This window comes from Melozone crissalis, unplaced genomic scaffold (assembly GCF_028551555.1).
Source record: "Melozone crissalis strain CALT ecotype California unplaced genomic scaffold, PUWL_Pcris_2 ptg000027l_1, whole genome shotgun sequence".
NCBI classification, from domain to species: Eukaryota; Metazoa; Chordata; class Aves; order Passeriformes; family Passerellidae; genus Melozone; species Melozone crissalis.
The window spans coordinates 11,951,109-11,979,090 of record NW_026535805.1 but is presented as its reverse complement, the minus strand read 5'-3'; the positions used below and the strand labels follow the sequence as shown (position 1 = coordinate 11,979,090).

Here is a 27,982-nt window from a genome sequence, read left to right as displayed (position 1 = left end):
AGGTCTCCAAGCCCACCAGCTGAGCAAAAGGACTTCTGTAAGAGGCTGAACAGAAACAGTGGTCACTTGGAGGGCTGGAGGTATCTGAATATTATCTAGACCCTTGAGAAGTCTCCCCTCTGCCCACCTGTCTTACTAATCAACTTGAGCTCTTGGATGACAATGTCATGAGTGACTGCTTTGCACATGTCGTACACGGTCAGCGCAGCCAGACTGGCAGCTGTGAGAGCCTCCATCTCCACACCTGTCCTCCCCCAGGTGTGACAGGAGCTGCGAATCACCACTGCATGTCTGGCCTCATCCAGGCTCAGAGACACCTCAACGTGGTACAGAGGGATGTTGTGACACAATGGGATCAACTGGCTGGTCAGCTTGGCTCCCTGAATTCCTGCAATTTGGGCTACTGCCAGCACATCCCCTTTCTTCACCTGGTTTTGCTTCACCATCCCGAATGCCTTCTCACCCAGGAGAACCACGGCACCAGCAACAGCACTTCTTCTGGAATCTGGCTTCCCTCCAACATCAACCATTGTGGCCCGTCCTTCCTCATCAGTGTGAGTCAAGTTGTCAGAGGAATGAGGTACCCTGGTGCAAGATCCTGAATCCCTGTTATGAAATTCAGATCCTGAACATGCCTCTTTGGACTGACAATCCACAGGAACTTGGCCAACAGAAGCATCAAGGCACTTTGTATCAAATGTGGAGCTTGGGTCCTTCTGGAAGACACAGTAGCCTCGGAGCTGAGTTTGTAGAATTTCTGTTGCTATGTGCCATTGTTTCTCTGGGTGAGATCCTGGTAGGAAAATATGTCCTGTGAATTTATTTTTCATTGATGCTTTTCCATTTTGTTTGGGTAAACTTGCTCTCAAAGTCAGCCAATGGCTAAATGTGTGGCCCCACCATTTTGAATTTGGGGAATTCTGTAGGGCATCTTGGCATAGTAGGAATGACATCAATGTAGGCTCTGGGGAAAAAAAAAGTAAGATGAGAAGAACATCTTACTAACTGGAAAGCTAAACTGCCTGTAGCAGCTGAGAACCCTGTCAGAGAACTGCTTTGGACTATCTGTGATGCAAAAACCTCAATAAGCCTGCAAACACCCACTTTTTTCCCCCTACATCCTTCTCTTCTCTCTCATCAGTTCCCCGCATTTCCTGGTTTGCTATTAAAAAAGACAAGACTCAGACTCATTTCAAGGTCCCTGACAAAAAGAAACAACTTACTTTCTAAATGTATCAACACCTTTTGAGAAACAGCATCCAAGAAAGCTTATAGGAGCATCAGTTCTGAAGAAAAGTGAATCACAGCATCTCAGCATCCATTTGGGACCATCCCAGCACCAGCCTTCTTTCAAAAGCTTGGCAGGGTTAAGAGGAAATTTTTACACTCAGATTCTCAGCTCTGCCTTTTCAAACACCTCCCTCCCAGCACAGGCAGCTGCACTTCCTCCTTTCATCTCCTTCTGCAGGGAAGGGTCATGCCAGCACTTGAGGACAGCAGGACCAGAAGCACTGCAACTGCACTGTCTACAATCTCAGAGGGTGATGGGAACCTCTCATTATTGCCAGCACTTAACACGTTAATGACAGCTGAAGTTTAAGCACTGGAAAAACCACAGTCCCCTCACTGACAGACAGATTTTAAATCTACTCAGAAGCATGTTCCAAGTTAAGCTGGCAGAGCTCCCAGCTGGCAGAGAGGTAGTAAGCCCTCCTGCCCCTTTTCGCCATTTAATCCTTTGGTTTTGGCATTTGCACTGGGCTAAATGCCAACTGTGAAGACAGAAGGAGTCTCTTTCACATAAAAGTGAATAAAACATTTTGTAAGTAAAGAAAGCAGCATAGAGGTAAGTGGCTAAGCCCTGGTCTAACAGCACCACTGATAAGCATGTTTCTCTTTTTCTGAAGAAATGTGGCATTAGGCTGTGCTCAATAACCTCCTTTGGTAGCTCTGGTATTCAAGGACTCCCTTTTCAGCCTATCCACAGGTGCATCAAAGCAGCTTCCTGCCCCTCTGCACATTGCTAAGCTACCTCTGCTGCCCAGGGACTGTCCACATGACAGTAATAGACACAGTGTGGACTAAGTCTAATTGTGCTCCTCCATCTTTTTTAAAAAGAAACTCACCAAACTCTTCCTTGTTAGTTCCAGCCTCTGCTAAAACAAGACTGATGCACTTAGCACCACTGTCATCCAGAGTACCCTCCAAACATTGGTCTGAAAGTACCATTCCTGAAGCTTAAATCAACCACAGATTTCACTATTATAATCGCTGCAATAACTTAAATTCAGGCAAAGGCCTTTTTTCATCTACAGCTGATGGCCCATAAGCAAGATTCCTGCAAGTCTGAAGGCATGTGTTTACCTCAGAGAAATGGGATTAAATGGACATAAATGTGCCGAGTGAAACATTTCTCTGCTTTAGAAGAGCATAGAAAATTATTTTCTTATTCTTCTTCTCTTGCTCTCTCTTTCCATAGTGGGGCCTAACCTGAATATTCCTTTTAAAATCCAGGAACTCAAAACACTCTGTTCTTCTGGACTCCTTGATAAGCTTTAAAGCTGACGCTAAACCCCTGTGAAAGTGTCTTGTTTTCAGGAGAAGCCAGACTGCAAAGGCAGACAAGTACCTCCTTCCACAGGGTAAACACACATGGGTGGGAAGAGGGAGAAAAGTTTGCTCAAGTAAAGCAGGAAATAAACAGACTGCAAGAGACAGTAATGAGGGCAAAGCATCTTTGCTTTTCTGAGCAACCTACACTTCTTGAAGTTCTCTATCTAGTCATCTCTATTTGCAACCAAATTGCTCATATAACTACAGAAAAAAAAAGTAATAGTTTTCTACTTCACCATATACTGAAACCATCTGATTAATTCCATCTCCTTATATACTATTACTGCACCTCAAGTTTAATTGTGTCAGTTTCCAACTAGGACAATCTCAGGGGGAGAAAGAAGGCAGAGATACTTAAACTAATGAGGAAATTCCCATAACTGAAGTGAACCCAGGAGAAAAAGAACCTGCTGAAAGGAATATTTTGATTAAGGGAAATAAGATACAAACCATATAGCAAAAGATTAGACAACAGCAGTGCAGAGAAGACGCCAGGTTTGGCTCACTGCATCTAGCAAAACCAATCAGTGATTTCCACAGCAGTCATTAAATTTCATTAAATTAATTCCATACACACACTCCCCCACTGACTACTTGCACGCCAGCATTATTTGAAGTTTGTAACTAACTCAAAACACAATTAGGAAATCTCCTAATGATTCCCCATGTGACACAGTGGGATACTCTCCACTCATCTCCAGTCTCTCCACTGATGTGGTGACTGCCAGCAGTCAGTCTCAAAGGGAGATGGAACAGCTGAAGGAGGAGGACCTGGACAGGCTGCCTCTTTCACTGCATGTAAGACAATGTAAAAGCACTTTTCAAAAGGAAGTTGGATTGTTCTGATCTGTAGACATCCAAACATTGCTATGAATGCTAACTTTGGAGTATGGGAATTCTTTCAAAGAGAACTTGAAAAATTATGTAGGTCCCAGTGAGCTGTCAAGAGTTTAATAAAGTATTTTTCATCTTAAAAAAATAAAACAACAAAATTTTTCCTCATGCATCAATATACACTTTAAACAAAGGGTCCTCCTTACCCTTTTTCTAGAACACAATGCAGCAAGCAGTGGCCATATACGAGCAAGCAAACGCACAATCTTGCAGCAGCCAACAGGGAAAATTATGGCTCTTTAAAGTGAGGCACCAAGTGAAAAACATTCCCAGTGAAGACCTATGTTAAAGATCTCTGTGGATCCTATATCCTAATAATGGCAACATAAGTACAAGCCTTGGGGACTTGGTGTAAAAAAAGTTATATTATAAAAAAAGATATTATAGTATCACCTGCTGCAAAGACTTGCAAATTAATGCATGCTCCCCTCCTCCAGAGTACCTGTTTTAAAACCTGTGTTTTAAGCTGCCCAGCAGCTAACCTGTTCCAAAACACCAATGGGAGGATAAGTTTGGATTTGAAATGTAATATTCATGTCTTTCACCCTTGTTTGTTTTTTCCCCCACACCTTGTTGATAAGGAACAATGACATCTTGCAATTAACCTCACAAAGCTAACTCTTGTAACCATTTCTTAAGGTTTTTTGAAAGACAGCTCTTAAAGAAGAGGTAAACATAGGCATGGACAAGGTAAAATCACACGGAAGGAGATGTTAAAAATCAGTAAGAGAAACACAGCAGTGCTACATCACTCATGAACAGAGCTTCAGGCAGAAGGGAGAGTTAGCAAACACCTTCAATAGACACTAGAAGGAAAGGAAAGGCTCTTGGTTCATAGGTCTTTGATGATTATGTTCTGAGACTTTGCAGCAATAAAAGGCAATTTTAAAAGAATGAAGCCCCCCATGTCAGATTCTGAAGTAGCAGTGAGGTAGGAACACTTGCACTTCTGTCAGCTTGATGGCTCTATATATGTTATAAACAAAGCTGAATTTCTTGATCCATGGACAAACTCCATTCTACATCCTTTATATTTATATAGCAATACAGTCAAGACTCACCTCAAACTGTTTTGTAAGCAACTACACTGTTTTACTTAAGTACAAAGAAAGATGGTAGGAAGGCTGATTACCCCTTTGGAAAAAGTAATGAAGTGTCTTAATTAGAGCAGACAAAACCAGGACTGTCAATTGGAAAACCAGGTAAGGCTCAGTAGGGACACTAAACCTTTCCTCCTCCTCCACTTCAGCATGTTGACTATAACTGGCTAATTAAGAAGCCCTTTTCTTTGCCTAAACCTAGGGCAGAACCAAAAGGTAGACTTAGAAGCCAAATTTTCTCTGTTCCCCCAAAGACAGAAACCCAACAAAATCACTGTATGTTTTTTACGTACTGATTTGTCACCCACCAATCAGGACCATTGGCCGGTTTTTCATCCGGGAAATGTTAAACATGCCTAGAAATAAAATAAGGAACACATAAGAATCCCAGCTTTCTAGGCTTTAAGTCATGCATCTGGTTTACATGTTTAGTTTTCTGCTCTTCAGAGTACAACCTGCATACTAGGAAAAACAAAGCTCAGTAAAGACCAAGGGAACCAGAGGAAGGGAAATCCAGCACGGTATAATTTAAAACTAATATCTGCCTGAGTCTCCAGGCATCCAGCTGCTGTGGGTCTAACACACGAAAGAACTCTTTCCAAGAAATCTTGCCTTAATATGAATTACAGCCTACCGACTACAGAATTCAATCTATTTGAGACTATCTTGTCTGTAACAGCATTTCTCTGCTCTAGTTCCATAGATAAGCTGTTAATAAGTGTTCCTGTTCAAAGAAGTTCAATCACAGAAAGCCCCAGGGACAATAATGAGATTAACACAAACTGAGAGAAGATAATGTCAGGTAAATGCTGATGATGGTAAAATGACTTTAATAGACTCTTCCCCATCCACTCCCTCCTTTCCCAAACCAGAATTCATAAATAAACGGTCTACAAATAAAGGAACAAATCCCTCCCCTTTCCTTACGTTTATAAGGCACTATTTTATCTGGGTCAGACCAAATGTCCTTTGGAAGTTAGTCTACACTTAGATTTAAAAGCTACCTTTAAATTTGTTTCACACATTAGGAGAAAAGGGAAAAACCTACTGCTATTAATCTGTCAGAATCTGCAAGAAAACAAAAGGGCCAAAGCATATTTTTAGTGTACAGGGGACTAATCCATGATTATAAAACCAGTCCATGTACAAAAGGTCAGCATTCCCAGCTGGAGCCAGATTACAAAAATTCAGGTTCAGATGTTAATGTTTATATTAATATAAATTCAGAAAAGACAAATGTAGCCTAAGAATGTGACATCATGGACCTTGAGTCACAACCTTATGCAGAGCACTAGATGAGTACCCAAAAAGTCCTGAATGGTGGCAAAGAGATTTGTCACTTCTAGAAACATGTTAATGCAGTACTTAGATTGACAGCTCAATTTAGTCCTTCTTTTACAGTAAACTAATAAAAAAAAAGGGATCCAACACAACTACTTAGCTTTGCACTTTGCTGTTGCTCTTTTAAGCAGTGGTATTCGCATATATTTGAGAGCAGAAGTCAGTCCAAAAGTCATTCAGACAGCTTGGATTCTAACTCTCATGGAAGGTTACAAGTACCAGGACATTGTTTTCCCTACCACTGCTGTTATTTCTCAACAATGTATAAAAAACATACCAGCATGCTGTTTCTTTTTTCTGCCCACTGCTGCTCCGATAATTTGAATTAACTCCTCCTCTGAAGCACCCGACCGTAGGTGATCCCTCAAGGACACTTCTGAATTCCCAAAAAGGCACACCTGCAGCCAACCCGGGGAAGCAGAGGAGGAGAAATGAGAAAGAATAAAATAAATTACTTTTACAAGTATTTTGTACTAACTCCAGAGTGAAGAGCTTTGAAGAGGCATACCCTATTGAAGGGAACATTTATGGAGATTGTTTTCTTTATCTCTCATGTACACGCAGACAGCCTGGGATGTTTATGCAGCCCAGGCTCATTGGACCTTCAGGCTGCCTCGGTCATCCGATGTTAGGCAGCAGCACAGCTGTTGTCAATATCAGGTGACAATGCATAAGTGCCAATTTTTAATTGAAAACTTTAATTTTCCCCCAGAAACTGCCAGTTTCAACGTGGCAGGAAATGGTTATCCCTCCTTGTTCTACAGCCATTGAGCAAATGTACAGGCTGCTCTTGAAGGAAAAGAGCTACAAGTTGTTTGGGAAACAAGACAAGATCCTTGTGGAATGCAAAAGCCAAGCCCTCACAGCTGCTTGGACCCTTTTTTAATGAGAAATCATCTGCTTGTCACATGTTTAAGATGATTTTGAATCAAAGATTAGAATAAATGTTTATATTTACTGGCCTTGCAACCATGTTTTACAACTGAAGTTAACTATGTTAGGAAAACAAAAAAAAGGTGACGTAACATCTCCCTAACAGCCTGACAAGATGGAACAAGAATTCATACAGAATAAATAAACAGGAGCTAGCTGGTAATAATTATGCATCTTTACATCCCAGCTACTTTTAGGGCACGAATTTCAACACTATTTTCCCTGCATGAACTGGAAAAGAATCCTGCTTCACTACCAACCTTTAGGTTCCCATCTGCTGTTATCCTCAGGCGATTGCAGGATCCACAGAAGTGCTCTGACATGGAGGTGATAAAGCTGATTTGTCCCTGGAAATGTGGCACCTTGTAACTCTACAGAAACACAGAAGAGAAAAAAAAGAGAGTCAAATACAGACTCCTAGCTTTTATAGCTCCACTTGCCTAAAGACCAGAAAATCTTTTTTAACATAGATTTTCTTCAACCCTAAGATCCTATCAAAGAAAAAATAAAAGTCAGTTTTTTCAGGTATCCCAGTTTATTCTGCCCCGGTCCTAGAAATCTCAAACTTGTTAAATGCTTGCTCTTGTAGTTATCAACTAACAGGTGATGCCTCTAGGAGCATGAGCTAGAAATTCCCCATTTGGCACTTTACACTCTAAAACAATAATTTTTTCACTGAGCAACTCTTCCATCAGGATTGTTAATGTGCAGACATAGACTGACAAAAGTTTCAAAAGCTGCAAATACAGGATACAGGCCTGGCATTCTTTATATTTGACTAAAAATACATCTAGAAAACACATTGTATTTATAAAGGTACAGACTATGACTAGGACTTCATAAGATCAAGTCTCCTGCGGGCAGCTTGACCAAAACCTACGAGTTACCACACTGAGTATTTATTACTTTGGTTGTCAAATATCAATGCTGAACTTGGAATAATTTGGGGATTTGGGGCAGGGAAGGAATAAGGGCATGTTTCACACATTCTCTGTCCAACCCCACCTTGGCTGTGCTGGAAGTCTCACAGGGTAATTTCTCCAATTCCGGCCATCGCTGTTTAATTGTATCAAGCATTTCTTTGTAGCTCACCATCTTCTTGAAGTTCCATTTATTGCCTAGAATTAACAAAACCAGCCTAACCTTAGAATGTGGATTTTATTTTCTTAATTAGCAGAGAACCACCTTCACATTCTCTGTAAGTGTCACTTAAGGTGACACTGAGGTGTCCCAGCCCCAACGAGTCTTCTACACCTTATGGAGGGAAGAAGCTAACCTGCAAAAAGCTTCAGGCAATTCCTAATTTCCTTGAAGAGCTTACCAAAACTTCCAGAGACAAACCTATGGGGTGAACATCTACCAGCCAGCTCACCTGTGTCCAAGAAGAATCTCAAAGCAGCAGTACTTACCATCAAAGGGCATGTATTCTATGAACCGCACGTCAAGGGGCAGATCCTTTGTGAAATCCACAAAATCCAGCACTTCATCCTCATTGAAGCCTCGCATCACCACACAGTTCACCTGCAGGTAAAGCACACACCTGAAATCAGTGAGCCGAGTGTGACCTGCACCCCCAGCTGCACAAGGAGATGACATGAATTCTGCTCATTACTTCTTGATGAGATCTTCAAGTTTTTCTCCAGTTTTACTAAAAATTATTCATGGGGTGGGGTGGGAGGTGAGATGGAATATAATAAATTCCTTATCAGGTGATTGGTATGTATGGTAAAGCAAAACAGTTTCAGAGTAAATAACACTGGCTTTACCTTAACAGGATGGTAGCCAAGTTCAGTGGCTTTGTGGATTCCTTCCATTACCTTGTGAAAGCCTAAGATACAAAAAGAGTGAAAAATAATTTTTATTGTTTCAAAGCAGAATGCAAAAGGTGGTTATTTAGTACAAGACAAAAGGATGACAAATAAAAATCAATCTGATTCAGTAGACAGGGCTGCAAGTAAGAACAGCTGCAAAAAAAGACTTTAATTATACCCCCCCCCCCACAACCCTCAAAGACTACCAAGTTACTATACTCAAGTCAGTGAGATCAATATTTAACTGATATTTGAGTAATCAACAATACTGGTATGATTTTTTAATATCTTTAGATATCCACATATTATTAGCATAAGATTCTGCACTCCCCTGTAAGACAGCTTTCCTTGTGTTACATTCTTCTTAAAGGGAGTGGAAAGAATTTATGAACTGCCTCCAGATGCACTGAAGAAGGAATAATAAATTAATGTTTATTTTATAGTAATGGCTTGTGTCTTTTCTACAATGACAGAATTTCTCTGTTCTGAATCAGACAGCAATGTTGCTAAGTGAATTTTAAAAGCATTTTTTTAAAGTACATTTGGGGTGCAATGGGTTTAGGAACAACAAAAAGCCCCTTGATTCCCTGTTCAACCCTGGCTACAGATGTAATTGGCTTCCCAAAGCTACTGACTATCCATTAGTCAGAAGATCAGAGGCAGCATTTTTCAGGATCATCATTTTTGTGACTAAACACAGGAAATTAGTGAACAAAATGTGGCAGGGATTAGAGCATTTAGGAAAGCAATTCAATTGGCCTTTGACCCTTGAAAACAAAGATAAAAAACTACAGTAACTTCAAGGAATGAAGTACCCAGTTTCATCCTACCATTTGGTGTGGCCTACACCTGCCAGCTGCTCTCAAACAGAAATATATAGTTAATTTAGGGCAAGTGTCTTTGCCCCTACATGTACCTCTTAAAGCTGAAAGAAACTAACAATGCAGTTTCAGAATTTCAAGGTCACTTAAGAAAGCCTCTTAACGATCTCATTCAAACCCCCTCTTCTCTGTACTTTCTTTAAAGTTAAGACCTTTCATCAGGACATCCATTCCATATTTTGTGTATTATTCCCTCCCTGCCACACCCAGCAGCTGGCAGAGAACAGAGGTGAGAAGAATGAGACAGCAAATTCCCGAGCTCTGGGCACACATTTCTGGTGAGTGGGGTGCTGAGCTGCTCGCCCCATGTTTGTGACTGCCTCTTCCACCCTGGCAGGTTCTAGACTAAGTTTCATTCTGCACATGAAACTCAGATATGAGAGACCAAACAGTGTATGAGACTGAGCTCCTTCTTCCAAAGCTGTCATCTTCAACAGCAAATACTTTATGCGTGCTAATAAAAGGGCAGTATGTCTCAGAAGTTTTGATAACAATCCCCATGCTGCTCCTTGTCCTATATTTTTCTGCACAGGTCCATCACCCTCCCTTTCCTTATCTATGATCTACTGGAAACTCAGATTCCCTAGTGAACAGGTCACACCTTCATTACTCTGTAGGTGCTTTAGCAGATCCAAGCAGTAACTCAGTAGTATTCTGTGCATATTTAATATGGGATGCATCAGTAAAAAAGAAAACTAAAGAGACAAAAAATTCACTTCACTGCTCTCTGGCTAGTAAAGGCATCATAAAGCATGGACATAGGAAAGCAGAAGATACAATTATTTAATAAACCAGTTCTAATCCTAATCCTGGCTGCAAAAGTGGTGAACAGCAATGTTACTTGACACAGTGAAATAACTCTTGCAAACAACTGTTTGCAGTTATGGCCTGTCACCCTTCTCAATCACCACCTACTTGTGCATGTGCCCAGGAAGTTTCCAGCACCTGTGGTAGGTCTCACTCCAATTAAGCAAGATTGCAGGCAGATTATGGCAACAGAGATAACGATATACTGCTGTAAACACAAACCAGAGCCATAAATGGGATCAAAAATCTCTGCTACTGCTCAGAAAATCTAATCTGTAACCACAGGATTATAGAAAGGAGAAACTCAACGTAACTAAAAAGGCCAGGAGGAAACCACTTCTCCTCTTTTACCCAATGAAAAATTTCAATACTTTCATCATATTTGATTTCTTCTGAAGTCAGAACTTTAGCCAGCTTTACAGTATAGAGAACCTTAGAGCCACCCAGAAAAATCCTATATGGAACAAAACCTCCCATCAGTTAATCCTTACAGGAAAAAAGGCTTCAGGCCTACATTTAATGATACAATACAGCAGTACCTCACTTTCCTTGTACAAAACAAATAAAAAAAAAGGACAAGCCATGAAACAGGTTAGATTGGCTACCTGCATGAAAGCATTCTTCATTTGTTCATCCCTTAGAATGTGGTAGATTGGAAAAGGTAGAAAGATTACAGTACTCTAAAATGCTTTCACACATCAGTGAAATCTCTGATGATCTCACAGTCATTCTGTCTATCCCAACCATCTGCAAGTAGGAGCAGATGTGATGCAGGGCACCTGCAACAAAGATACACATTTTCTGCATCTTCTAAAAACCCTACATCAACTTTCCAGCAAAAGAGAGAAATTATTCCAAGTTTCTCAAGTTCCTGGTAAGCTCCATAATCAGATCCCACCTTTACTTTCCAGAGTAGTTATCAGCCAAGACCAGGGATCCCTCTCACCTTAACAGAGCTAAACCTTGTTGCCTCTGGAACTGCCATAGGAGACAGGGTAACTCAGTAGGGCAGGCACTCTATTCTCTGCTCACTCCATACTTGGAAATCTCCTATTAAATAAAAACCCTCAAAAAAAAAAAAAAAAAAAAAAAAGGCATTTTACATAATTTCAGCCTTTAAGCTTAACAAAAGAAAAAAATGGGAAAAAACCCCCAAAGCTATAGAATTCACTGTTACTATTTTTACCTGATCTCTGCTTGGAAATAATATCTATGATTTAGAGACTTTTTCTCCTTTTAAAAAATATTTAGTAACAGAAATTTCCATGTTCATTGTCCATGCTGTTCAGTTGAGCAATTTCTCTCTTTGTTGGTAAAAGACCTTTTCCTCTTTAAAGGCAGAAAAGAACATTTATATAAATAAAATTACCTTCATCCCCTAATAACTTTTAGTTTACTTTATAGGCAGCACATTCCTAACAGCTTCTAATCAGATATGAAGATCTCTGGCCTTTAATTCAGGAAGCTGGAGGCTCAGGTTTGCCCCTTCAGTGGCAAAAGAAGGGCTTGCTCCTAATCAATGTCACAAACCATGTAATACTCAAACACAGAGAGCAGAAGGAAAGAGCACAGTCAACACCTGCTTGTGATTAGTTACTCCCAGATACCACTCTGGGAGCCAACTGTGCCATGACACAACCAGATCAAAGGAACAGCCTACACTGGAAGGATAATGCTCCAGAGCCAGCTTTATGACAGGAACTGATTTCTGCACCATGACACAGAAACATGAAGCAGTGCTCCCACAGACTGTTGACAAGGACACCTTCCTGCACCTGCCAGCAGAACTTCAGTTTGCTAGCAGTGATTCAAATGCTGACTTTACTTCCCACAGCACTCCAGATTTCTACAATCCTTTCCCTACATGTACCTGAGGCTGTTGCACCATCTGGTGGCTACTTAGAGGTTTTGTCAGAATTAGAAGTTCACACACTGCTGAAGTTACAGTGCTGGACAGGAAGAGAATGATACAACATCAAATCAGTTTTAGTTTGGAAGGAAGCCAAACCATGAAGCTGAGCTCCATCAGCTTTAGGATTCATTTAAACCAGAATCTGTAAGACTGGGCATATCCAAGTGTTTCTCAAATTTTACTTGCAATTACTTGCTCAGTAGGAGAGAAGTTACAAAGCCAACAGACCTCCTCAAATTACCTCAGGCATGGTTTATGTTTATTCCTATTAAAAAGAAGTGGATACAGAACATCACTAACCACAAGTGAGACCACTGCTAGAACACCCCAAATATAACTTCCAGAAACTGCCACTTTTCATGACATGAAGTTCAGTTCTTGTGGCATCTTTGTCCCAAGGTGGTATAGCAGAAACATCTGGGTTTTTTGAACAGTATAAAAGAAGAGCAGCACACAGGACCAACCTTGAGAGCTATGACTAACCAATTACAGACTATATGACTAACCACATGACTAACTGTGGTAAATTGAGCATCTTCCACTTCACCAGCTCCAACGAAAAAGGCTCTACCTGCTAAGCATTACAGAAAGGAGGAAAAACAGTCACTGTTGAATAATCTAGTATAGACTATTTTTCCTACCCTCGACATTCCTGCCAGCATTAACACAGTTGCCTTAGAAGACAAGTTTGTACCTTTCCTTCGGACAATGAACTCAAATTTAGCTGGCACCAAAGTATCCAGGCTAATGTTAATGGCATTCAGTCCTGCTTCCTTCAGCCGGGGCAGCAGTCTGGTTAAGTTGATCCCATTGGTTGTGACAGCAATGGTTTTCAGCCCTTCCAGTTTGTACAGTTCACCTAGGAAAGAAAAGTAAAAAGAACACTTTAAAAAAGTAGTTAAACTAAAATGTTTAAAGGTTACACAGAAAACCCAAAAGATTTCTGAAACAAAGAAAAATGTATCACTCAATGTGTGAAGAAAATGTGAACATTTAGTGCTTCGGCCTTCTTCCAGTTGTATTGGTTTAAGAGACCGATTTTAGCACATATCCATTTCAAAAGATATGAAAGAACAGTTTATTGCAAGCGAAACTGGTGGTGAAGTTTTGTTTTATTAACATGCACACTAGTTTTGTTCCTAATTTCTTAAATACCTACTTTATTGTTGAAAGACAGCCCCTGATTTTGTGTACTTTCTTTTCCTCATCCACCTTTGCAAACTGAATTTTATGTTCTGCAATAATAATAAGCAGCAAACCATCCCTTTCACAACTGACACCTGATCTGTTTATTTAGCAACTTCTATCCTACAATGCTTTACCAAAAACCAGCTCTAACCCAGAGGTAGCTGCCAGCAGAACTTTAAACTTATGAAAGAAATACCACATGCAGTCCTAACTAAACAGAAAAAGGTCAACATACTAAACTATTACAGAGAATCCAAGGCAACAATATCCAAAGGGACAAAACATTTGTACTTGACAACTGAAGTATTTCCATTACCAGTGGTAGCCCAGCCGACTGGAGAGGGCTTACGCAAGACACTAAAAAATGGCTAACAAAAGAAAACAGCATAAGAAACAGCTAATATCATGAGATTAAGATTTAGAAAAGAAATGCCTCCTCACAAGCCAAATGCAGAAATCATCAGCATACCAGATCTCCAGAGATCAAGCTTTCAAACCTCCAGTTATCAGTACAATAACAAACAAGAAAAAAACCCTCATAAACAACTCGCAGAAGCAGAGCCACAGCAAAATAATTTACTTTGGTTTTGACTCCCTCCCTCCCTCATAACCTCCACCCTAATTATTTAAGAAATATTTGAAGAACCCTTACTCTTGAGACAGCTGTAATTACAGCACAAATATTTCATAGTCCCTTCATCCCTCACTATTTATTCAAGTTGATAAGGGCCTTATTTCTGCTTTATCTCATTGCCTAGCTCTTTTCAAAATATTCACCCTAAGCCAAGCCCAGAACACTGGAATGGGTCAAGCTAGGTCACAGCAAAGATGCTGAAGTTTACAGCAGCAGCATTTTGGAACATGATTAGGAGCTCCATAGAAACATGAGGTTGTAGGGAAAGACTAATCTTTACTAAGAGAGATTTTTTCCTGACCTTCAGCTCTTAAAGTCCTCTCAAATGACCAAGAATAATCTCTTCCTAGTGGATAAGTGCTAGTGGCTCAATTTTGCCAAAGATTATTTAACACTAACTATCACTAGCAGCCTAATCTTTGTGAGAGCAAAGGATACATGCTACAGCCAGAGAATAGTTTGGGAACATTATTACTTTTATTTATAGCCTCAGAACACACAAAATGCTCAACCTCAGAATGACTGGGAAAAAAAGTCTAGGTGCCATACAGGTTTCATTGCTAGAAATGTAAATTATACATTTACAAATATATAAAATATTATAAATAAATATTTATTATAAATAAAAAATATACAAAATAAATGCATAAAGGTATTGAATAAAACTAATGTCATTCTGCAGCCTAAAAGGGAAAAAAAATTAAGAAGCAGCACTATTTGATTAGATCACCACAGGCAGCAGCTAATGTCCATGCATCTTTTTCCTCATCAGATAGGGTGAGATACAGGATGAGGCACTGGAAATACACTAATTCGTGGAATCAACTGTAGTAACAAGCTGGACAGTAGACAACTGTGAGAAGTTAGAGATGGAGGCTTAACACAAACAGCAACAAGTTAAAAAGGACCAGTAAGTGTAACCTTCACAGGGTCTTGGCTTCTTGGCTTGTTAACATCTAAAATTAAAAGGGATTAAAGATACTTCATAACTCTGTAACTCTCTTTGTACCTGTATTAAACCTGTTTGCTGACCTTTGCTCACTGCCTTATCACCAATCAGCACAAGCAAAAGCAACTGACAAAAACTAACAAGTAGAAAACAGATGCTGTAAGTCCATAGCATGAAGTGAAAACTTTTATGTCAAGCTTGAGCCATGAAATAAACCAATTTACATTTACGTTTTCCTTTAGGATATGGACCCTCTTCTTAAATAGACAATTTTCTTACATATTCTCCTCCAATCATTTCCTTAACTGCACTTCTCCCGATTGACTCCAGAAAAGGTGTGCATGCTTCCTAGCACATGAACTAAGTCTATCCTACATCACTTCACTCTTGAAATGGGTATAAAAAGTTGCTATGAAAAGGCATCCAATATTCCACCCTCCATCCCATTGAAAATTATTTAATCAGTGCAGATGTGTACTCCTCAGACTACTAATAACAAATAGCTCTCAGAGAGTTTATATCCGATGCTTATTTGAACTTTGAGTATCTCAGAGGGGATGGATTCTATATTCCCCTATCAGCTGCTTCAGAAAAGTCTCAAACATATGTTTTCAGTAGTCCCCAGGACATAATTTAGCTTTCAGCAAGTGTTAGATGCTGACTCACAGTTTATGTACGTGCATCCGTTAAAAGACTTTAAATAAAGAACTGTAGCAAGTCTCTGAATAGCATGGTCTCCTACAGTAGCTTCAAATTGCATCTGTTCATTGAAACAACTAAAAAACTTGAATTTGTGTATTAAAAAATTTGGAAACAGAAATCCAGCATTAACATTTTTGATCTTTACTCACAAGAGCAAGGGTATTTCACAGATCATTTATAGTTTGGAGAAAGACTTGCTGAAAGTAAACCTAATTTAAAACCCAACCCAATTCAGCATGAGAGATATTGTAGGCAGCTTCTCCAAAACCATCTAGAAAACCAGACTGACTCTATCCCAGACCAAACCAGTACATTGTGCTAAGATGGCTTCAATAAAGGCACTTTACTCAAATTTTGCAGAAGACATTTTTGGGCTTGATTTTCCCTCAATGAGTTTTCCCACAGTTATTACATTGATATATTTACTTTTGAGTCACATCTAGATCCTGGACTGGAGCACCATAGAGTAACACCAAAGTCTGAGTAAACAGAGAGTGTTTGTGGACCTAACTCAACAATTTTCAATAGCCTTAAAAAAATCCAGCCAGACTAATACAAATCCAAACAGAATGAACTAATACAACATGACAAACATCTTGACATCCCTTACCTTCACCCCAAGAGCACTACTGTTATCCACTAAAATGATCACTATGAATCTGTCAAAGTTCAGCTGTGAACAGGAACACAGGCGGAATAATGAAAATCCAGTGGTTCAAAAAGATCCATTTCTTCCTTTCAGGCACAAAAATAAACCTTTGAGAATTCTATCATTGGAGTAAACCAAAACAAAAAGATGTCTATCCTTCCATTACCAATACTTCTGGATTGCAGCAATACAATAATGATTTTGCAGTGACCTGACTACTCTACTTAGACTATCAACATCATAAGAGCTGTGTTAAGTCATCAGCTACCACTGATAAATAAAAAAGCTGCCTACAATACAGTAAGAAAGAAAGCTCTGCACTGAACTGATGATATGGTTGGTTTCAACTCGTTTTCATGCCAATATTATGTGCTGAACTGCAAAGCTTTATTGTATTTTAAATTGCAACCTAATTTATATATCTAGTTCCCTTTTACAGGAGCCAATAATTATACCTATTACTATTGGAAAGAATCTATTATCTTGAAAGAAACATGTCTTTTGAAAGGCATATAGCTTCCTCAGTACTAAAACCACCCCAAACCCATCATGCATGGGCAAAATGTTCTGGACAATGATATTTCAGAATTCTAAAAAGTTAATGCAATTTCAGAATTCACAATCAAAGTTCAAAAAGACACACCCCAGCTCACTCCCGTCACCCCTTTTCCAGCACTGAACAGGTCAGTTCTACAAACTACAACAGCTTTTCTGGTTCCTTTAGAAGGTCATCTTCTTTGGAAAAGGTCTTCCATTAAATCCCGAACAAAACTGACCAGAGGCAGGGAACATTTTCTGCATAAAAGCTCACTGCATTGGTAGGCATTTTTTCTTCTTTCTAGACCCTCTTCTTCCACATAAGAAGGAGGTCTTGAAAGAAGACCTTTTGTTATCTTCAGTACTTAGAAGAGTGTATGCCCAGAAATAAACAAGTTCAATTGTGTATAATACACCAAAGTGCACCCACCTACACAGCCTTAATCTAATTCATTGCCACTACACAAATCTACTTCAAGATATGAGACTTTGGACAGAGGAAAAAGCACCTGACTCAAGAAAAAAGATCCAGGCAGTGTCGTTTAACATAATACCAATCAAAGCAAACAGAATTCTAAAATTTACCCAGTAATTTACCCTCCATTGAAGTAACAGTGTTCATCAACAAGTTTAAAAACAGGTTTTTCCACCATTCCTTATTAAACACGAGCAAGTAACATTTGTTATCAATACAGAAAAACAAAACCACCAAAAAAACACACTCTTAATAAATCAAATAGAAAGCTTGTTTTGTTTGTAAACACATATCACTTGTTCCTCCTCACTGAGGACTTGATCATATAAGTTCTTGATTTTTCACCATCAGGCTCCATTATTGCAAGCTACTATAATAGATATTGAATATAAAAACAACGCTAAATTAAGCTGGTATAATACAAAGACACGTAAGCTCCATCCAAGCAACAGAGCAGAACTGGAAATTTTCTGAAAGGCACCTTGCATTTCACAATGTTGGGAAAAAACACCACAGTAAATATGTAATTATTCTTCCAGTTGCCAGACTGTGTCAGTGGGTAGCTGTAAGAGCAATTTTTGCATCAACATGTACCAAGTCACTCTGAAACACTCTGTACTGATCTGGGACTCACCCACAATATCCACCACATCGGGACGGATAAGTGGCTCTCCACCTGTCAGTCGGATCTTGTCCACACCTTCTTTCACAAACAGTCTGGCTAAGGTGATTATCTCCTGGGTAGTTAGGAGCTCTGATTTTGGAGTCAGCTGAACACCTTCCTCAGGCATACAGTACTGACCTGAAACAAAGGTTACAGAAATACATGAGAATAACCTGCAATAATAAATCTAATATTGATGGGCAAAATGCACCAAGGGCAGCTGTCTTTAATGGATGCCAAATGACACCAACTGTGCAAAAATTTTACAATCTTCTAACAATTTCCTGGTTTACTTAAGAGGAAAACCCAAGACTAATTTGATGTGCCTCAAAATTACAATGGATCCACTCTAAAGAAAAAGATGACCTCACTTCTATCTAAACTGCATTCAAGCACAGATACCAAGCTCAAGGCACAAGCACTGGGATATCACCAGACTTTGCAGACATAATTGTGGGAATGCCTAGGTATGAGCTCTCTTGCTTTTGGAGATTTTGGACACACAGGCATCATTATCTAAACCACACCAGGTCTGATAAAAGATCTGTCACTTCCACCTGTCTCTGGTAGATCCCTAGGCTTGCTCCAGGTTTCCCGCCCCACCAGTAGCTCAGCCCCAATTAGTCTCTATCTGTCATTTATTGTTACTTTGTGAAGACAAGAAACAGCACAGGGCCAACACAGCAATAATACCCTAACCCAAACCTTGGCTTTTGTACAATATGTGCAGGAGTTTTGTGCAAGGAAAGAGCAGACACTTACATCTGAGGTTGCACTTCTCAGTCAACGAAATGCGCAAGTAATTGTGCTGCCGCCCAAAGCTGTCCATCAAAAAAGCAGAGAATGGAGCAGCATGTTCTAGCACAAAGCGTTCTCTTCCTGAGCTTTGTAATTCCTGCAACAAAAACAAGCAAGTGTTAAATATTTGAACAGTTACCCTGTCAACTTGCTGTATAAATATCAACTTTGAACCCAACTGATAATTATTATTCCATTCTTCCCCACACAGACAGCTGCCCAAAAAAAACCACTGTCAAAAGTGGGCATTTAATTAATTTCACACCCTACCTTAATCCATTTCTACAATTTTCCCTGTCTTTGCCACAGGTGCTTCAGGTTTTTTTGTGCAGAATGGAAAGTGGTTTTGCTCAACTGCCTGTCTCTTCCAAGAATCAATGATCCAGGATCACCTATGCTCACTACAGCCCTTGGGTAAATGAAATTATAGAGAAGAGGCCCTTCCTGCACTTCAGCACAAGAGAATCTGAAGGTGATGAAACACTGCATCTCTGCCTGTGTTCCTACCATATCCCATGTGCAATATTAACATGTTTTTAACAGCAAAACTGAATTATTGCTATACACAATTATGTTTCATGACATCTGTCTTAATTTCCAACGAAGGCTTCCTGCCTAAAACCATGTAACAGAATACCTCCAAAAGGCTTGTCTCAGTTAAGAGATTACATATAATGCAGGGCATGGCGGAACTGGAAGAGAAGTGTGTGATTCTGAACACCTGTTCAAACTGAATAAAAAATATCAGAATTAAAACAATTCCTTTATTAACTGTCATGAAGTGAATATTACAAGTGATTTCTACTTAAAATTTTGGGGGTTTTTTTTAGACACAATGTAATACATTCTAGAGCAGCATGATTTTTAGGAAGTATGAGTATTTGCCCTCTAGAATGAGAGAGTAAGAAGGATAAGGAGCTGCTGGAGCAAGACCAGATGAGGCCACAAAGCTGCTCAGATGGCTGGAGCTCCTCTCCTAAGAAAACAGGCTGAGAGAACTGGATCTGTTCAGCCTGAGGAGGAGATGGCTTTGGGGAGACATTATCACTTTCCAGTACCTAAAGGGGACTACAGGAGAGCTGGAGAGGGACTTCTTACAAGGGTCTGTAGTGATAGGACAAAGGGGAATGGTTTTAAACTGAAAAAGACTAGATTTAGATATTAGAAAGAAATTCTTCACTGTGAGAGTGGTGAGGCACTGAAGCACTGAAACAGGCTTCCCAGAGAAGTTGTGGATGCCCATCCCTGGAAGTGTTGGATGGACTTTGAGCAAGCTGGTCTAGTGCAAGGCATCCCATAGGAGAGGGCTGAAACTAGATGATCTTAAAGGCCCCTTCCAACCCAAACCATTCTAGGATTTTATGGCCACATTAGGTAACAAATATCCCAAATAGTAGCTGCAAACAAATACAATTCAGTTTATACCAAGTAACTTCAAAATATCAGTACCATCAATGCCAGAAAGGTTAATTACAGCAAGGTCTAAATGCAGGGAGTCTTACTGCCTTTAGCCCATGACTTTCCAATTACAATGTTGCAGCTCTCTTTTTCTGCACCTGTAAAGCACAGCTGAAACCACTCTGCTACTTTCAGATAATATTTTGGTACCTTAAGTGAAACTTACAGTAACTGGATAAACTCTTATCACAGTACTGCAGAAAAACAAGAGTTTACCAACATACTTTTATCAGCTGGTGGATACTTGCTTCAGGCACTACATACAAACATCCAAAACCAACTCTGCTAAGTATTTTCATGTACTACATCAGAGTTAAATTAACATTTTATAGGAGGTCAATTTGGTAAGTCATGAATGAGGCCAGCTGCCTAGCATCACTATATAAACCAGAGAAAACAAAATAATTAAGGGAACCACCTTCACTGGATCCTCGTTAGTTAACCACATACAGACATTTAACAGTCAGTGAATTTCATATCAAGTGAAAAGGCACATGTCAGTGAATTTCACATCTAGTGAAGAAAACGCACATACAAAACCACTTCCTGTATACATGGTGTTCACAAAGTTCGTGCTGGTGTGCATGTCTGAATCAGCTGCAGCACTGTGCCTCAAGTTAAAATTGTGCTCATTAGTCTCAATAGGCTGCAACAGGCAAAGGATTAAATAAAGTTTTGACATGAATTTAAGATCCAGAATTAGGAACCAAACGAAATGACACATTAGTGGGTATTTAAACTGCATATCTAAGATAAGTCATGACTCGCATCCAGTGAAAAACAGACATGAAATCTCCAGACATACCAAAATCAGAATGTATGGGATGATGCCAAGGGACTGGGCAGGAACACACACAGCCACAGCCATCAGCTCCCTGGTTCTGGTTATCACTAGTGACCAAAGGAGCTAGTCCTGCACAGGATTTCCCTACAGCTCTTGCAAGAAATCCAGAAATGGCCAGCTAAAATGGTGAACTACCCAGGTATGCCTCCTCAAAACATTTTATTGTGAAAACATTTGTAAGAAACATTTTTGGGTGAATGGAAGCCATAGAGGAGACCCTCAGTGATCAAATCAGCCAGACAGCAAAGGTTATCTGGGGAGAGACCAGCCACCAGCAGCAGGAGCAGCAATTTTGTTTCCAGCTGCGCTAACACCAGGCTCCTGCTAAACTTACAAGCAGGAGTAGTCATTCTTGGCAGCACAATCTTTTCCCTAAGCTTTAAACAATCCACTATACTTGATCCAAACAGCTTTGTGGTAAGATAAGAAGACCTTACTCTAAGAACATCCTTAGCAGTGAGGAGACAAGAGAGATACAAAGTGGCTGTTTCAAAGCCCAGAAAACATCTGTTTACCCCTGATAAAACTGCAGTAGTAGTTTCCAAGAAATTGCTTTTGTGGCGGAAGAAAGCAATGCCTTTCAGTTTCAGGGGCTGCAACAGCAGAGTCACATGGGGTGCAAGGTCAGCCCTGCCAAGACTTGGCCTTCCCTTCCTGGCAGCATCCCAAGTGTAGCTAGCAACCACTCTGCAGCCACACCCACTGCTCACACACTTCACCTCCCCTTCCTGCAGCATTCTGAACGAGTCATCTGGTTTTTAAACTCCCTTGGAAAATGCTCCAGCCTAGGGGTGTGTGGGTAGCGGCAGAGCTCTGCGCAGCTTTAGGTTACCAAAAAAATCCTAAGTTGGGAATCCTTTGTTTTGATAGAAATGCTGGCTCTGTTCCACTTGTTGAAAGTAAGTGTTTCTCCAAATACAAGCCAGGTTAACTCAAAGAGCCCAGGTAAATACCCAGACTTCATTTCTTCATCTTCCTCAGTCAGAAAACTCAACCCTGAACAGACTAAATCTAAGGATATTTTAAATCTGCCAAACTCAGAAAAAACACAACACAAAAAAGTGGTTTTTTTTCTTGAAAATTATGCTGCTTTCTGGCCTGGCTGGATATCTGATGTTCTCCTATTATTTTGGAAAGGTATTCACATTTGAGAGGGAAAGCACTCCCAAGTTTATTAAAATTATCTGAGCCACTCTTGTGGGAGCCTTCCTCTCCTGTTTCTTTCCCACCAATGCTTTTTTGCATCTTTTTCAGGATTGGGCTTCCTTACCACTCCACTTGAAGACAGAATAGTATAAACCTCCCACCTCCCAGTTTTAGAGTGTGCATTACAGGCAGGGAAAGAAGAGAAAAGTCGTTCTCCCTGGAAGAAAGGCAGGGGCAAATGAGGGGCACTTTAATGCTTTTATGCAATGAAAGACAAAATTGCACACTTTCAAAGACAGTAAAATGCTTAAAATAATTTCCTGTTTTCAGGAAAGAGCCCCCACTGGAGTGAGACACAGGAGACCAGTTCTCTTGCTGGTCTGTCATCCATCTGCATGGCTGCTATAGGTAAGGTAGCTAAAGTAAGAGGAATAACACTGCTCTTCATTAATTCCTCTAAAGTGAACTGTAAAGAAGCAGCATTAAAAGAACAGGCACTCAGCAAAGATTGGTCTCAAGAAACTTTAAAGTTTCTATTGGAAATAAGTAACTCTTGCTGCAAAGTTTTAGTACAGGGGAAAGAAAAATGTTTTACACAGCTACTAGAACTTATTTCCATCATTTTCTTGTGTATAGTAATGAGTTTGTCTAGGAGAAAAGAATGACAGGAGATGGAATTTTTAAGCTATTCAGTTTCTGACCAATTAGATTTCAGCACAGAGGAATTAGGAGATACCCATAAGCCATAATAGCTGATACCCATCGGCCTGAACTCCAGCAGAGGTAGATCCTGTACTACCAAAACTGCTACTGCACCCAGCCCCAGCTCATATTTTTATCAATACCACAGAAAAGGCCAGTTATCAAAGATGAGAACTCAGCTGCCCTCCTGGTAACTCAGGACAAGGATGAAGCATTCCCTGGGGTTGTTGCACAAGTAGGATTCTCCAAAGGGGAAGAATAGGTTGAGGCTGAACCTTGTCACTTGCAGCCTTTGTGAGAGTTATTGGAACAGGAAGAAAGCAAAAGCCTGCTACAATTCTCAGGCTACAGGAAAAAGGTTATTCAGTTTCCTGGAGTAGGAAAAGGTAGATGGGTGCTGGTATTTTAACGTATCAATGCTCAATTAGATAACTTTTTCACTCAAAAGGGATGTCTGTAACCCACAAGTCCCCACTCTCCTCTCTCCATAGTTGACAGGAGACACTTGTGCACATGGGAGGTGTATGCCCTGTCACACAGTGCGCTTTATCTGATCCATGAAAAAACCAGGTTCATTCTCTGGGCTGTCAATCACATGCTCTATACTAGTACTGAAAGAATGAGTTTAGATGACTGCACCTAGCAGCTATATTTTGACAAGCTGTCAACCCTTCAGACCTGACAAGTCACCTGTGATTTCCAGGAGAACTATTTTAACAATGCAGCAAAATTGGAAGCTGTCAGCAGAGGTATCAGTAACTACCAGGAACACCACAAACTGACAGATGCTAGAAAGGCTCAGTTAAACACAAGGGGGCAGACAACAGAATTCTTACCTACTAATCAAGCTGAAGATCAAGTACTATCCTTGCTCTACTCTTCCACGTTCACTTCATTTCCAGTGATATTTGTGCACTCTAAAGCTTGCAAAGACTTCTGCACAGACCTCAGGGACTACCACAACCTGTGTACCCATGACACTGTTAGTGCTGTTCCTGTACCCACTGGCTCTTCAAGCTCCTGCAATCCCGTTGGGTTTGTGCACAGTGCTGCTGTCCCAGCGTGGCACCTAACACTGCTGCAGTGTCACAGACACAGCTCAGCAAGAGCTCTGCTCTTCCCTGCCTCACCTTTAGCATCTTAGTCTGCAGGCAAGTGGTGACATAATGTCCTTGCTTCAACCTGGAAATCAGACAACCGCAGAGGGTGAAATGGGTCTAAGTAGGCCAAGTGCCAGAATGAGGTCTGAGCTGAGAAGTCCAAGACAAATGTTTTTGTGAGGGCTCAGCAGCTGCTGCCCAACAGCTGACCCCAAACAGCAGGCTCCACTTGCGGGTACTGGCACGGAGAGCCCTGCCCAGGGACTGCCACTGGCTGCCCACAAAACAGAGCAACAGCACACAGAGCGTTTCAGACACGACTGGCCGAGAATCAGGGCCATGTGAGGTCCTTCTGGGCAAGCTGGAATCTCCACTTTATCCCAGCACTGAAGGCTTCATTGTGGCCACAGAAATTTTCAGGTGGTGATGTCTGGATTACAGGCTCTACAAGAGCAGATGAAGAAAGATTAAGTGAAACTTTGTAGCAAGACCCTTACTGGACATGATACATCTAGAGCAGAATCAAAAAAAAAAAAACCATGCTGATTTCCAGTTCTGTAGTAGAAACAGGTCATCCTACCTGATCATTTTAGTTCAAGAATAGACTCTGGACATAGATTATCATGGGTAAAAGATGGCAGGATGGCATCAAACTTCGTTAACTGTGAACTAGTCACGAAAAATCCAATGACATGCTTGCACACAACAGAACAACTGTGAAAATGCTGCTTTCAGAGTGCCTGTAGCTTCATGCCCTGTTCCAGTCTTAGAAAAAGGAACTCCACTCCATGCACACTCCGAGACTGACAACTGCATCTCAAAAACCAAGATTCAAACAAGTAAATTGCTCACCACACACCACTGGTACAACAGCTGTACTGACCCCACTGTTTGCAACCCAACTGAAAGACTTCAAATGGTTGCCCTTGGACACAGCCTCCCAATTGTCTCCTGAACTGCCTGAGTTCTTCCTTCCGTAGCTGGAATGACCATTTTAAAGGGGACTGAAATATAGTCTACTGCTCTCTTCTCCCCTTTGCAGACACCTCCTCCCCAAAACCTCAGGAAACTAAACAGAACGCATGAATACTTGCAGCTCCAGCACAGGAAGCAGTCAAGCAGTATTCACAACTGTTTTGAATGTTTGAATATTCTCTCATTTGAAAGCACATTTCACTGCCCCCTATGGCTGTAACGCTAATTACTTCTCTCTACAGATGAATCCCAGGAGAAACTGAGAACAGAAAGGAGCAATGAGTGTATTATCACTGTATAGTTGCTAAGTCTGCAGTGCCTTTGTTTTTTACACTAGCTCGCTTCTCAAGCCCTGCAGGACATGAGCCAGTGGCCTGGCACACTTCTAATATTTACTGTACCACAAATGTGTATCCCCCAGCCCATTCTTCCAGGTACCATGGCTTTTTGCCCCTAAGGGACTTTCAGACGGGTGTTGTAATCAAGCTCCTTCAAAACTATTCCTGAACTACCCGATGTAAAGAAAGTAGTGAAAAGTAATTCTGATCCGAATTTATAAAAACGTTTATGGTCTAGGAAAACAACCAAACAAAACAAATTCAATAACCTTTCTAGTTTTCGGAGTCAAGTAAGCATTCAATAAAGCAACGCACGAATCCATTTCGTTTCCTGTAAATAAGTAAGTGGCAGTGAATTCATTCAATTCTGGCGACACGGAGTCTGTCACTAGTAGCTTTAGCTTATTTTCTGTTTGTTGAAGCCAGCCATGCAATTGCAAGTAACTCAATAAATCATGTTCCAGCTGGGACTGCTCTGTGTGCCATGCCCTATTTCTGCTAGGCAGTTACTGAACCTAGCCTTTCCGTGTAGCTTTTTCTTCTCAAAAACAAGAGACACCAAGAGACCGAATCCACCCGAGGGACCAAAAGTTAAACCGGGAGAAGCTGTATCAGGGCAACTCCTTCCTGAGCTGACTTCACGCCAGTACCAGCACAAACAGGTTCAGTGCGAAGTTCGCATGACCATCGGAGCACAACCACCGAAAGCTGCCAAACCACCCGGGTTTTGACCCAGGCTGATCAAAGAGTGTTGTGTAATCTCTCCTTTGGCTGGGCAGGAGCACAGGACCGGCTCGGTCCATCAGACGGGTGTCCCACGTACTTCCACAGAAAGGGTGACATTTCAACAAATGAAGCATACACAGCATTATGTATTACTACACGTTTTGTTGACTCTTCCCTCCCCCCTATACACAATCAGGTGGTGTTCACCGCACAACCACCGGTCGGTCCGGGATACCTTGCAAAATTCCATGGAAAGGTTGCATTTCCCGGGAACGCGCCGGCAGCCTCCGCCCGCGGTGCCCAAGACCCCTGCTCACCCCGCCGGGGCTGCCACTGTCACCAGAGCGCCCCTCCACGAAACACACCTTCCCGGGGACGAGGCACTGGCCCGCCACCCAAACTCCCAAACGCGACCCCCGGCGGCACGGCACGGCTCGGCACGGCACGGCACGGCACGGCACGGCACGGCACGGCACGGCACGGCGCGGCACGGCACGGCACGGCTCGGCTCGGCACGGCTCACCTCCCCCTCGCCCCCCGCCCGCACCGCGGCCCCGCCGGACCCCGGGCCCGCCTCACCTGCGCGGCGGCCGAGGCGGCCCTGGCGCGCGCCCCGCTGCTGCTGCAGGCGCGGCGCGAGGCCGCCCCGCGCGCCCCCCGCAGGAGCCGCCCCCACCGCGCCGCCGCCGCCGCCGCCGCCATGCGGCTCCACTGCTCGAGCGCGCGGGGGGCGCCGCCGCCGCCAGCCCCGCGCCGTCACGCGGGGAGGGCGAGCAGGGGGAGGCAGCCAATCGGAGCGGCGGCCGGCGGCCGGTGCCGTGCTGCACGCCGGGAGTTGTAGTTCGCTCCCCTCCTCCGGCGAGCTAGCCGAGGGAAGGGGGGAGGTTTCCCGCGAGGTCCCTCGGCACCGCTCTGTACTCCCGGGGCAGCGGTACCGGGCAATTCACAGAATCACGGAATATCCTAAGTTGAAAGCGACCCACAAGGATCATCGAGTCTAATTGTTAGCCCTACATAGGCTCACGCCCAATAGTCACCCCATGTGCCCAAGAGTATTGCCTCTAGAATGCAGACAGGCTTGGTGCTATGACCACTTCCCTGGGCCCAACCACCCTGGAAGAACCTTTTCCTAATATCCAGCCCAAACCTCCCCTGACACAGTTTAATGCCATTCTCTCAAGGTCTGTCACTGGTCACTGGAGAAGAGATCAGCGTCTGCCCGACTTCCCTGCCTCCCCTCTCGGGGAAGGTGATGAGGTCTCCCCTTTGTCTCCTCCAGGCTGATTGGACCAAGTGGCCTCAGCCACTCGTCATATGGTTTCCCGTCAAAGGCCTGTCACCATCTGTGGCAGTTTCACTTCCCCAAATTCCTCCAGGAATGCAAAACCAGGACACCATCTCTGTTGGTGACCCAAGTCCCATGTCCCTCAGCAGCAAGGGCAAAACCTGCACTGTCAGCCTTTGCTCTCTGCCTTTCCCCACCCTCACGTCAGCCCTCCAAAAGCCAGGTGTGGAGCCTGAGCTCTGACTGCTGGCTGCCATCAAGGGAAACGCATGCATTGAGGGACATGCATGTGAGAAAGTTATCCCAGCAAGGCTGCCAGAGGATGGAAATCATGAATGTCATTAGTTGGGGAACATCTGTGGTGGAAACAACTCCTCTAGTCAGCACCAGTCTCAAGTGAAATCTGTACAACCTTGTCAGAAGATAGGCACAGTGACTAAATGAAACATAATGGATCTTACGGAGCCTAAGAAAGCAATATTTCAGTTTTCCTGCCTTATGTAGTTTTTCCCATGCTCTC

General features: G+C 41.9%; 1 protein-coding gene across 2 annotated transcripts; it reads right to left on the bottom strand.

Annotated features, from left to right (window-relative positions):
• MOCS1 (molybdenum cofactor synthesis 1) lies at nt 1–26,830 on the bottom strand. 2 transcript variants are annotated; one of them, XM_054279754.1, is made up of 11 exons: nt 26,757–26,830; nt 18,853–18,985; nt 18,061–18,228; nt 12,987–13,151; nt 8,648–8,709; nt 8,291–8,402; nt 7,887–7,999; nt 7,142–7,252; nt 6,226–6,346; nt 4,916–4,963; nt 1–964 (listed from the first exon to the last, which is right to left on the bottom strand). In XM_054279754.1, the coding sequence occupies exons 2-11, from the start codon at nt 18,917–18,919 to the stop codon at nt 96–98; spliced, it is 1,836 nt and encodes a 611-aa protein (XP_054135729.1). In that variant the 5' UTR covers nt 18,920–18,985; nt 26,757–26,830; the 3' UTR covers nt 1–95. The 2 variants fall into 2 exon arrangements, with proteins under 2 accessions (XP_054135729.1, XP_054135730.1); XM_054279755.1 differs by lacking the exon at nt 1–964 and adding an exon at nt 971–1,357 and having other exon boundaries at nt 4,901–4,963; nt 26,757–26,811.
• Between the last annotated feature and the right edge of the window lie 1,152 nt (nt 26,831–27,982).